Here is a 13,261-nt window from a genome sequence, read left to right on the forward strand (position 1 = left end):
CTTTTAATTATAACACCCACTGTGACAGATATAATTCAATTGTGAAATTTAGAGTAATGGGAACAGTTGCTGGTAGAAAAGATATGGGATGCCCACTTCATTTGTCTTAAAGGGAATATGACTTGAAACAATTCCTGAAAAATGATTTTTATATGCTTAATGTACAGCTACTTTTGCAAGCCTATTGCTCCTGACATAGTTACCTTCCAATAATTTGCTATGACAAAATATCAAGATATCAAGTTCTGAACTCAATTTTCAGTCATGGAATGGCAACTATTTTCTTCTTCTTTGTCTTCCTTCAGCATTTTTGATGACACAGAAAGTCCTGTTTGGACAGTGCCTATTATTTAAGAATTTGAGTTAATAATTTAAGGTAATAATTTGAGTTGATAACCTAATAAGCCATGTAATAACCTAGTGGTATTTTCAGATTCCTGAATACTACCTACCAATGACATTCAGTAAATCAAAATAAGAACTACTGTGGAAGTTGTCCTTATATTAACATGGAAATGGTTATACATTTAGCTTCTAGTAAAGCCTCACTTTTTAAATTAAGCTTACTTAGTATTAAATAAGCACCACTAGGATATGTTTTCCTGGGAACTAAATATTACATGTGAAATGGTTTCAGTCAATGTCTCCTTTGTTCATCTTTTCCATAAAACCTAGGTTTCTACACAGAATTTTTAATTTTCTTCTTTTCTTTTAAGCTGCATTTTCATCTGACACTCAACCTGCTAAAAGGAACACAAGCACCATGGAAATGCTTTATGCAGCTCCATAGGCAAGGTTGAGTCTTACAATAGCAGGGATTCTATCTTTGCTTTTTAAGGAGAGCATGATGAACCCTCCTCTGAAGCAGCAGCTCCCACAATGTGTTTTTTCTTCTCTTTCTGAAACTAAGAACATATCCTCTCTATAGCAATGATAACCAAGGGGCCAATTATCACCAAATACTAAACAAACCTTTAATGCCTAACATAACATGATCATCATTTGCCTTAGATGAACCCTCATTTTCTTCTGTAACCAGTGGAAACTGTTAGATATTTCTTAAGAGTGAATAGTTAGTGGAAAGCAGATTTGGTCTTCTATCCTCTGCAAGAATGAGAAGACTTTAAGAGAGAAAATTTTTTTAGTTTCTCTGGGGCAATTCCTTCCACTGGCCTCCGTAGGCAGATAAAAATGGGCAAAATAACTATAAAATTATTTTATGTTGATTCACAATACCAGATTATAATCTAAAATGTCTTTAAAATTGACATAAAACTGGGAACCCCACTACTGAAATCCCATAATCATCATGTGATACAGGCATTGTGCTATTGTAGATGTAGATCAGATGTAAGATGGTTTGACCGCCAGATAATTTCTCTCTGTAAGTTTATCATTCATCTGAATATATTAACTGAAAATTTTGGGGACAAAATGCTTAGTAATGAGCTAACTATAGCAACCCTGGGAATGATTTTACCTTCTGATGATTCATATGCATTCTCCATATTTCACTTGATCTGTATGTACTTTTCATCTGGGGTGAATCAACCGCATTTACAAGGAGACAAACTGCTGGGTGTTTCTTGAACAACAAGCAAAATTTCTTTAAAAGTGGAAATGGTGGAACAAATAAGAAATAAACAAGACTGACCAAGTGTTGATTAAAAGAAAGGTCCTGTCTGGTTTTGTCTGTTTTATATTTCATGAATCTGAACACCAAGCAGAAAGAAGACTTAGTACAGTATTAGAAGGTATAGTAGATGAGACTAATGGAGTTGAATTAAGAAGGAGAAAATTTAATACAAATATGAAATTTCCCATGGAAGTCAGATCTATTAGATTGTATAATAACCTCCTAAGGGAAAAAGTGAAAGCCCGGATCCCTTGAGACTATTAAATCTAGACTGGATAAAAATGAGGGAGTAAGGGCTGCAAATGCACTGACAGAGCAGCAACCTAGTCTGTCACATGGCCGCAGAATTTGTGTTGGGCATGCAAAATTAAATACAAAGAGACAGGCTCTACTCCAGCAGTCCCACAGTAATTCATATTTCTGTAAAATCATCTCACCCCTTTCTTCTCTGTCACAGCTTCTGCCATACTGGTATTAAACAATCAATGGGTTTTTTCCCTTTGTTACATTTTAAACATGAATAACCCACTCTTCCTCACATTAAATGCTTTAGGTCTCTCGATTTCTGTTTCTCACTCCACATTCTGTTTTCCACCTTTTAGGTAATTTAGCCAAGTTTTGAATGCATAATTTTATATGTTGAGAAAAAAGATAGCCCTACTCTCCAGGATGCCTATTTTGCAGATTTAGAAGATATACAGGCTATTTTTGTGGATATTTTTTATTTCAAAGTCACATAAATTCTTCTGCTGCCACCATTAATTTATTTTTTCTGTATTTCACTATGTAAATTTCTCTTTGATTCTGTCTGTCCAAACATATTTCGTTGTCAAAAAAAAGTACATATGAGGCTTCCTAAATTGAATCTCCCTTTGTCTATTATCAAGAGACAACAAGGGAAGAACACAGGCAGGAAATGGCATGGATAAAATTGCTACACAGTGAGACAATTCCTAAGTTGCCATAATCATGGTGAATTGCACACGCAGCCCACTGTATACAATTGCCCTTAATAATTTCTTGCCTTCTTGAGATACTCAGAAAATAATCTGCAGAAACCACAGTTTTCTGACTTGTTGTTCTGTCTTATCTTACACATTTCTAGGTACCTCTCTTCCACCCAGAGACACACCATGCCCAAAACCTATTTAATCAAAATATGTCAAAGTTGTATTGCCCCACCACATGCAGAAAAAAAGCCAACCAAGAGATAACCACTCTCCAAACCAAAGATGAATTCATGGGGCATAGTAGTCTTGGCAAATATGGAGTTACCAAGGGGAAAATAACTTACACATGTATATTATTTAAATCTTATTTAGTTTACCAAAATGAACTCTCTGGCATTAAATAACACTATGTAGTTTTAAAACAGTTCTTGAAAGATTTTAGTTTCAGGGGAATATGAAGGAGATTTAATTTGTTTTACATATGTACAGACAAAAGGTTTCATGCAATTACAAGGTGAACTAAAGTTCCATCTTAGCAAAATATAGCTAATAAATTAAGATCCCAGATTATTAACCCAATTCATTTGTATAATTACAAAAGAGAAAAAAGTATCAGTGAAGATGCAAATAAAAATATTTATCAATCAAAACCTCCATTTCCTGGATTTTCTGTATTTCTCCTGAATGCTTTGGCATTGCAAACACCAAAACACAGACAGCAATTGTGCTACTTTGAGTACTTAAAATGTGAATAATATTATGCCTTTGAGTAACATAGCACAGAACCATGGGAGTGGTCAACAGCTCTTGGCAGGTAAGTAAAAGCAAATTTAAATGTTGCTGAAAGTGTACTTGTTTGTCCTTTGAGATGCATTTCCAAAAACAAATTACTGACTACATCTATATTGATATTACCAGCATAATAATACTAAAATTTCAGGTGATAGCATGCATTTTAATAGACAAAAAATTTACAGTTAACAGAGTTCCTACATAAGCATGATGCAGTTTATTTGTAAAATAAAGATTAATTTCAAATAATTTTTAAAGGTGTTTCAAAAGTTACAATGATAAATTTGTGTAAAGAGTATGACCGGGTTGTCATACACAAAACTCCAAAGCTTCTAAGTCACAACTTATGTGAAGTACTTTTCACTAAATTTTTTTTTACTAGGTTAGTGCCTAGTATTTTATAATGGTGATTTCATTTCATTATATTATTATAGCCACTGAATCTCCTGTATGCAAATAATGTCTTCTGCAGGCCAAACACACAACAGACCCAGTGGAATCCCTTTCACCACTCAGACTTACAGTATCTCCATTTTGGGATACTTCAGGACCAGTTTTGGGTAGTGAGAATTGACAGGGAGTGAACATTTACAACATTGTCAAATCAAGTTACCCTGCCTTGTTCAGCTTCACCAACCAGTGCAAATGAATTTTAAAAATTTCCCAAAGTTTGAATTATAATTTTTTAAACCTCAAACATCATGCATTTAAAAAAAAAACAAAACAAAACATACATTTGTTCTTGTGGCACAGATCATACCCTCTACCTTCATATATGTAGAATACAAGACTTCAATATCCTCACAAGTGAGAGTTCAGATTTTGAACATTACAATTTCCCTTTTTCTTCAGTAGAAGAAGCAAAGTTATTTTAGGATGACATCCTAATATGCTCTGCTTCTGGTTTAATGCCTCCTCTGTCCAGAGATGATTGTGGCCCTCAGAACTAGAAAAGCTGGTACAGTTATCGGTGAAGTTAGTTAACAAGCAGTACTCTTAAGGATATTAAGTCTCTAGGAAAATTACAAAGAAACTATTTCTCGTACTACAACTTGCACAAAATAAACCTCTGGAGTGGGACTATGTGTACAGGAAGACAGTAAATGGACATTCTCTTCCTTCATTAAAAACACATATAGCAATAACTGATCCAAATCATAATAGATCTACTTCTGTGCTCCTAGGACCATAACCATGGCCCACTCTTTCTCCTTACAAAGAAAAGATTGGTGTCAGCTTTTCTTCATTGCATGACCTTATGGGAATCATCTTTAGATCAATCACAGTATTTTTGTATTGGTCAGGACAGCAGTGCTGTTATTACAAGGGTAATATACCTGGATTTTCTTTCTTATATACTTGCTTTTACTCATCCTTAGTCACCAAAAATGTTCTTTAAATTTGAAGAACAGTCCAAACAGTTCAGAAACCTCTATTTTTCACACAGCCAGCAACTTACATTCTCTGGGTTCAGACTATAATACAGGTAGAGCCAAAGGTATTGAAATGACAGCAACATTTCCTACATTTTAATTCAAGAAACAGAAAAGTTTACATAGAGGTTATTTGGTTTACAGATTTTGAAAGCTGAATAATAGTCAAAACTGACAATATACTTGCATTCTGCTTGTTTCAGTTTGCTGTCTTACTCCCTATTAAATCGTTTTATTAGCCTGTGAAATCTGCTGAGTTTAGTCTACATCTCTGATTAGTATGATCTGCAGACTGCTTCCAATGGAAAAGGACACATATTCAGGAACCCATGCACACCCAAAATGCCTTTCAAAATAAAAAACATAATAAAATTTAAAAATTCAAACTAACAATAGGCTAAACAAATTAAAATCCAAATCCCTAAAGAAACAAAATATTAGGCTACTCATGGTGCTCACTTTTAGTGCCATCATCCTGAAGAAAGTATTCTATATTTTGAGGAAATTATCTACATTAGCTGCCATGCACATTGGAAATTCCCATATAGCAAAAGTACAATACATAACTTAGCCATTTCAGAGGCTTTAATACCTTTAATAAAATTACCATTACCACTGCTACTACAAAGACAGTTGGTAGATTTGCCCAAGGCATGTGTATTTAACCTTATTTTCAATAAGAATAGATATTTAATACTTCTCTAAACCGACATTTTTCAGAAAAATGAGATTTTCCAGGGAGATGAGAATGATCTTTTTTCAGACATACCAGTCTTGTTACAAACAGACAATCAGGTATCATGAAATATCACTGAGGCATCATTACTTCACCAACACAATTTCTTAAATGTGAAAATACAATCTACTTTCTGTATGAAAGCATTTGCTGTTTTCAGCTCAGAAATTGCTGAGCTATGATGTGGCCAGAAACATTTATAACGGAGACAGAAAAATTCTTATTTCATTTCTCTTTGGATAATAAAACTCAAGCTCTCTGTATCTCAAGAAGAATTTGGTTCTGAATGGAGATGACATCTTAACTTTATGAACAGAAGGAAAGGAAATGCTAGTGTGAATCAACTTGTCTAATTTGCTTTTAGTAATCATACTAATGATGCTTCCACTATGATATCTTTAAGACTCTAACCAGTAAAGTAAATATGGTGACTGAAAAGGTTAATATAATGAACTGATTCTGGTCTAAAAAGGATTTTAATATGGCACAAAGCTTGTGAATGAATTGGAGTAAATATTACTGACAGGAATCTGAAAAGATAACTAAGAAATTACTATTCATAGATATTATCAGTTAGTGTATCCAAATCACAATTTGTACTGCAGTAACTACATGCAATCCTCACCACTTGTGGTTTTCACAGAACAATATTTGCTATTCTAGTTTCAACTAAACAGAACTTATATTTTTGCCTAAAAATCAAGAAGGAAGAACAGTCTTACTAGACAAAAATGGACAGAAATGCTTGACTACTAATTCCAAATTTCTAAGAAGACTTTACCTTAATTAGTTTTATCTCTACTGAAAAAATACTGTTTACCAACATCTACTAATAACGCAAGAAGTATTTAAAAAGTTGCATCTAAATAAGTGTAAGATATTGTATTTTTCATTTGCACGATTCCATTTAAATATCTTGTGTTCCCTAGCACTAAGTATGACTCCAGACACAGAAATTGCTTAGTACAATGACCTAAGAGCACACCACGCTACAGTGCAAGTAGGAGTTGTGCAGCAACAAGAAAACAAAGTAATGTGTTATCAACAAAGGAAAAAGTTAAAACTACAGAATTAAAAGTTCCAGGCCTCAGCAAATATATATATTACCTTTTGTCTAAGCCTTTTCCTCAGCGGTTCTTTGCAGCAGCTAACTTACTTCTTTACTGTGCTCAAACAATGTATCTTATCAGGCCATGGATAAAGTTAAATGCCTTTTTTAGCCAACTAAAATGGTCAAGAGATCCATGTGGTATTCTCGTTTGTCAAGCTGGTTAGAAAGTCTGCTTTGTTTCACAAGCACAGCAGTACCACCTAGACAGATGCTTTTAGCTCTTAAGTTGCCTTCAGGATACTGTTTTTAATGAAAACTGATTTGCATACCACCAAGTCTATGCTTAGAGTCTGCTAGCAGCTGATTTTGATCAGGGTGCCAATGGGCAAGATTCAGTGTAACAGAAAAGGAGAGATAGAAAAGATGAAGTGAATCAGAAACCATTTTCAGAAGTTCCTTTTTGGTAAGGTAAACAAAGCTATCTTTTCATTAGGAACTGATTTTAACCTAATTGTTCAAAAAATTCAAAACCTGCTTCATTTTTTCTCTAGTAGGACTGACTGAGACCTTTGTGGAAAAGTAGATTTCTACTGAAAAACATGCCTGTTTTATGAAAACATATTAGTGTTTTCGACATCTGCTGGCTTGGGTGGCTGCCTGCAGAGTGCCAGATGTTCAAGGGGTGGCTGCTCCATGTCAGCTCTTCCATATGAATGGGAAGCACACAGCTCCCAAATCAGTTTAACCAACATTACTGAGTTGTGAAGACCTGTAAAATTGAAAGAATAATTTCAGTCACTATTTCAGGGATCTCCGAGAGCATTTTCATTTATAGATTTGTGCTTTGGTGTTATCTAAAATGAAGCATATAGCAGCTTTTGTTCTGCAGAACATCAGGGAGCTAGGTTTTAAAATTTGTAAGAAAACTGTTCTCTAATCTGAAGATTGTCTATTACAGCACACATTCAAGATGTAGACTACCTTTCAAATTGTAGAAAAAAAATCATACTCTCTAGCAAAATGTATGGTTCCTCATCGTGGCAAAATCGATGGAGTTTAAGTTGTAACTGATTTTAAGAATGAAATTCCAATAGGTCCTACAGTTACTAGTTATAATTGTGGTGTATTTGGGTATCAGGCCTGTGCCTGTGTGCACACACAGTGCATTTAGTTATGAATTCCCCTGGTAGACCAGGAACTCCCCAGCTAGTCTCTGTGGAGATGAGATAACTGGAAAAAACAGACCAAATTGAGGAAATGCTGCCTTCCACCTCCATCACAGCGTGCTCCACTGTTTCAGGAGCTGTCCAGGCAGGACCTTCAGACACTAACAGAGATGCCTCTGCAGGCAGTTCTTGCTGAGCCAAGAGCAATAGACAAACACTATTCGTGTGCTTCCAGGTGTTGATTAACATCTTTGTGGACAGTATTGCCAGGCCAGGTATAAGAATTAACAAGAACAATTGTTTGGGGAATTGTACCAATTTAAGCTGATGTCATGCTATGCTAGAGACTGGAATTGCAATCCTGTTCAAGAGATTTGACTCCTCACGTGAGAATTACTTTATGTAAAGATTTTCAAAAGTTGATGCTGTAGGTTTCTTGTGATGCCTTTTTTTTAAAAACACACTCTATTTACGTGTCTGTGCCACACCATTTCTTGAAACGTCAAAGATGAAGAAAAACAAGACTGAGTGGAGAGAGATTTTAAAATTCAAACTTTTTCAACAGTTTACATTAAAATCCTGAAGTAACAGTTTACAATTTTACATACTGGAAAATTTGGAAGATGTTCACAACCTTCTCCTTTTCACCTCTGCAGAACTTTTCCCAACCAATGACAAAGGGAACAAGCACATTTTTTGTGTTTTCTTGCTTCTGTTATTTTCTTTTCTTAAATTTTGATAGAAGAGATTTCATTCATAAATGCAAAATATTCCCCCTTTATAGCACTAATTTTGTCATCGCAATAAATGTATTTCAAAAAAACAGTACCATAGTTCATAGAATTGATAACTTGGGCCAAATGCTCAGGATATGTCTCTACTAATAAAATCTACTACATCAAGTTTTCACCCATTCTATGATAAGAAAACCTGCACCAGTGAGGAACCACTTATGAGATATGCTGGTGTAGATGTACTACATAGGAAACAACCAGGACATTTTCTTTGTTTTCCCATCTGGTTTACTACCAGTGTCTGTATAATAAACCCCTAAGTCTGGAACCTAATAGTGTAAAGTTCCAAATCCTTTACTTCAGCATATCTTACGTGAGTCTGACATGGATGAACTGACTGGCAAAAAGAGAAAATGAGAAGTCCCTCACACAAGCCACAGTCACCATGGCCTTACACTGTTCAACTAAGGGACATTTCAACAGTGAGCTTAACACAAATTGAAGTTCATATACTTCTGTTTAAACACAGATTAGGATGTCTGACAGATAAAAGCCACTGAAAAGCTGACAATCTAGTTAATACAAACAACTATCTTCCACGCTACAAAATGCTCTGTATTTCCTGCTGTGTAGAAACTAGCATGATAGCATACATTTTCTGAATTCCAAGAAACAAAACTCAGTTATGGTTTTTCAGGTTATTCAGTGAGTTTTTCACTGGATATAGATGCCATAAAGTAATTATAATATTATCAAATATAAAACAGAAATGAACAATTCTTTAGATATTTTACTTCTACAGTGAAGTAAAAAAATCCCCACCTTGCTTCATAACATAATGATCCTGAAACAGATGATGATTTTCTTACCTCAGATACACAGAGGGCAGCTGGGAGCTAACTACTGACAGGGGAAAGTGAGGTTGTACAGGTGCCCACATACTCATTTATTCGGACTACCTCAAGCAAGGACAGAGTTGCCTCTGACCTACTATTCCACATTCCAGTCTGATATAGATGGGTTTGGCCTCACCTCCCCAGGAACCTTATGGCAAAGTTGGAAGTAATTTGTCTGCAAATGAGCTACTGGGCTCCTCCCCATGGAAGAAAGGGGAAAAGAAACTGACTGTGAGAGTTACTCACAGTGGTGATTGCCCTGTTACCTGGAATATGTTTCTTTTTATCCAGTCAAGAGTGGAAATTGCGATTCCACTCATAAAAGCTTCTCATCAGAAATTTCATGTTGCAGAGTACAAAGAAAACAAATTGAAATGACCAATGCCTTTTCTGAGGTCTCATTTCACGATGTGCTCTGTGCCTTCAGAGCACCTGTAAACACAATGGGAATCATGGGACTGAGTGTGTGCAGAAAGCAAGGCAAAAATCTGAACTCTGCCACAAAACACAAGATCTGCAGCATCAGGAAAAATGAAGTGTCTTCATACTGCATTTGCTAGACTACCATGATAGGCACTTAATCCAGAGACTGCCTATAGGCACTACTACAACAGAAATGTTTAAGAGCAACAGATACAAGAGCTTTCTGTATAGCTGAAATCCCGAAGACAGTTTTCAGTTTGGTTTTAACTATATATGTAGTTGATGTATACTTAATTAATTTAATAATGGTCACTCCCATATTACAGTAGGGATTAAGATGACATTTTTTCCTGGAACGTATCACATGACTTCCTGGGACTGCCAAATAATTTTCTACCATAATATTATCAGAGACTGGAAATGAGGATGATCTTTGGGGGTTTATGATCTGATGTGGGCTCAGCTAATGTACTGTTTCATATAACTGGGGGGTTTAGGTCATTGGCTCAGAGTAGTGCTATCACCACATTTTCTTCCATTTCATACTGGTTAGAACTTAAGATTTTGGCAGACAGAGAGGAAATTTCTTAGTTTAATTTTCTGTACCTTTTTTTTTTTTTACCAGCTAGAGTAGTCTAATTTTTACAAAGTTATCAGTACATTTTTCAAGTACAGAAAATAATTTGTTGGTACTTTCATTAAAATAATTTGTGGGCATTTTCATTAAAATAAACTGCAATGCTGCAAATTCTACATTAAAATATAGACGCACACTAGTAATTAAAAAGTAATAATCAAATAAAAAGCACAAAAGAACACTTCAATTACTGATAGCAATCATAGTATAATCTTGTCCTACCAAGTGTGTCTCCAGGTAGAGTTTCAGGCTGTCTGTCTCTGCTTTAGGAGGAGTCCAGTTCTCTGTTGTTTCCATGGCTTCATTTAACCAGTGAATGAATTCATCCAGCTTGCTTACAAACCCCTTGCCATGTAAGAAAAGAGAAAGAACAAGTAAAGCATTTGTTAGCAAAATGGCAACATGAAAAATGTATGCTCAATTATTTTTTTTTTTTTTTTTTAGCCAAAAGAGTAAAGTTTTTACCTCTTACAACCTAAAACAAACAAACAAAACAATTAGAGAGTGGTCTTCTGGTAACTGAGTAGTAGAACAGCATTTCTGGGAATAATCCAATGTGATATTTTGGGACAAGACAATGTGGGATCCATACGACTGTGATGAAATAGAGAAAACAGCAAAGTTTTAGAGAATATGAGGGAGATATATAAAAAGCTTTATAGAAATTTTAATGAAAATTGAGCTTAAGACCTTGCACTGAGCAGACTGGGTGCACTATGAGCACTAACTGTTGACAAAAGGACTGAACAAAGCTGTATTAACAAGGTATACAGAGCCGACCAAGGGAAGAAATTACTTGTCAGAACTTGGGTGTTGTGATTCCTGTTTTGGTTCATAGCATGAGACTCAGAGAGAGGAAATCAAACAGTAGATGAGGCAGAATATATAGCATTTAATATAAATATTGCTGATTGCATTTGAGCCACACAGATGGTGCTCCGAAGAAGACAGGAGCTCCTGCTTCTCAGGAGCACCATTTATTTCAAGATTAGTACCAATTATATTGTCTGATTAAAAATAGTGCCCCTGAATTTACATGATTGGATGATTCTATCAGCACATACTGAGTACAGATAATTTTACTGAAGTCTTATCCACCACAAAGCAAGAGAGTAAATGGAATAAACTGACCGTGATGTTTATAAGCACCCTGAAAATTAACTCTGAAGAGGAATGTGCATCTATTACAAGTGTTGTAAGACTAGATTAAGTTAGGTCTAATACTGGTTATATTATTTGTCATTAGCTATGAATTTCCGGCATAGTGGGAATTTTAATTTCCAGTTGGGTAACAACTCAGTATATACACTCAGTACCTCAGTGTCACCACTCTGTTAAATGATTTCTGCTAATTATTAGTCCATTCAGATAGCTAAAAGCAAACTAAGCATAGAACTTTTAAACATTCCTGAGTCTCTCAGGAGCCCAAATCCTCTTCTCCAAAGTTGCACATGAAATTGGAATTCTAAACAAGACAGAAAAAAGAGTCTGAGCAGTAGGTGCACAGCTGTGTTATTTAAAGGGCAATGGTAATAACCCAGACCAAGCAGAATCACACTTCCTTCAAAATTCAAGGTAGAAGAGCCTTTTTGGCCCAGCACTCTCAAGAATCAGGGTCCAGCAACCAACTTTTGGATCCCAGGTGAAGCAGTAGTGCTTCTAAAGCAAAGCTAGAGTCTGGCAGGAAGCTGCAGTGCATACTGCAGGCATGACAGCACCCACTTCAGCACTTTATGTACTCCCCACAAGACCTCAGGATAAGGAGACTATTGCTGTCTCTATTCATTTGAATCAACTGTATATCAAACCATTATAAGGAAGAAAACTGGTATTTTGCAGGTTTCATTGTAAGTTATTTCCCAGGATGTTGCAGAAAGAGGGAAGAAAGACAGGGAAAGCAACCCAGGGGCTGTGGTGACTGAGACAACGTGCCTTTATTCTGGGGCAAGTAATGAAGGCACCTGCTGTCTCCCAACAGCAGGCCATCATACCACAGGGGATATGTTCCCCCATGTCAATCTACGGACAGGGACAGGGGCAGGGGCAAGATGTTCTCCTTGCTCCATTGCTTACTTCCTTCCAGCTCACAGTAGAGCATGAGATGCCAAACTGGCAGAGGAGCGGGAGATGTGAGCTGAGGAGAAGAGCAGGAAGAGTGAAGTCCTTCTTGTCCCTCCAATAAATCTCTGCCTTAAAAAAAAAAAAAAAAAAAAAAACCACAAAAACAAAAACTCTCTCTTGTACATGCGTCATGTATTATACAGAAACAGACACATATAACATCTGCCGGCAGTACTCAATGTCTGTATGCCTTCAAAAGGGTGCTTGGAAACACTGAAGGCTTGCAGCAGTATAAAAAGCAACTATTAGCCACGGAGTTACTTCTGTCCTCTCACAAAAAATGCCTGTGTTGCAATGTCTGCTACTTTGTGCTGGTGCACAGACACTCGCAAGCATCCAGCTCCAGCAGCCTCGTGTGTCCCCTCACCGCCCAGCCCAGGCGGGCTGAGGGCCCCAGCGCGGAGCAGGGAATGCCTGGGGACTCGTCTGGAGTCCTGGACAAAATAACCCATAAAGACAGTCTCCTACAGAACCACAATGAGGCACGCTATCTGAGCAAGGAAAAAGAGAAAAAGAAAAAAACAAGAAGAAAAAGAAGAAAAAGAAGAAAAAGAAGAAAAAGAAGAAAAAGAAGAAAAAGAAGAAAAAGAAGAAAAAGAAAGAAGAAAAAGAAAAAAAAAAAAAAAAAAGAGGCTGGAAGCGCCAGTATCACCTGGCACGTTGGGACCGTGGCAGGAGACACTGTG

The 13,261-nt window shown here is 36.2% G+C and overlaps 1 protein-coding gene across 1 annotated transcript in view; it reads right to left on the reverse strand.

The window, feature by feature from the left end:
* AKAP6 (A-kinase anchoring protein 6) overlaps positions 1-13,261 on the reverse strand; it is a 214,325-nt gene that overhangs the window by 144,195 nt on the left and 56,869 nt on the right. The window contains exon 4 of the mRNA XM_053981199.1: positions 10,677-10,799. Within this exon, the coding sequence (XP_053837174.1) occupies positions 10,677-10,799 (123 nt within the window). The remainder of the gene's footprint in view (positions 1-10,676; positions 10,800-13,261) is intronic.

The sequence above is a fragment of the Vidua macroura genome, chromosome 6, assembly GCF_024509145.1.
Source record: "Vidua macroura isolate BioBank_ID:100142 chromosome 6, ASM2450914v1, whole genome shotgun sequence".
Lineage (NCBI taxonomy): Eukaryota > Metazoa > Chordata > Aves > Passeriformes > Viduidae > Vidua > Vidua macroura.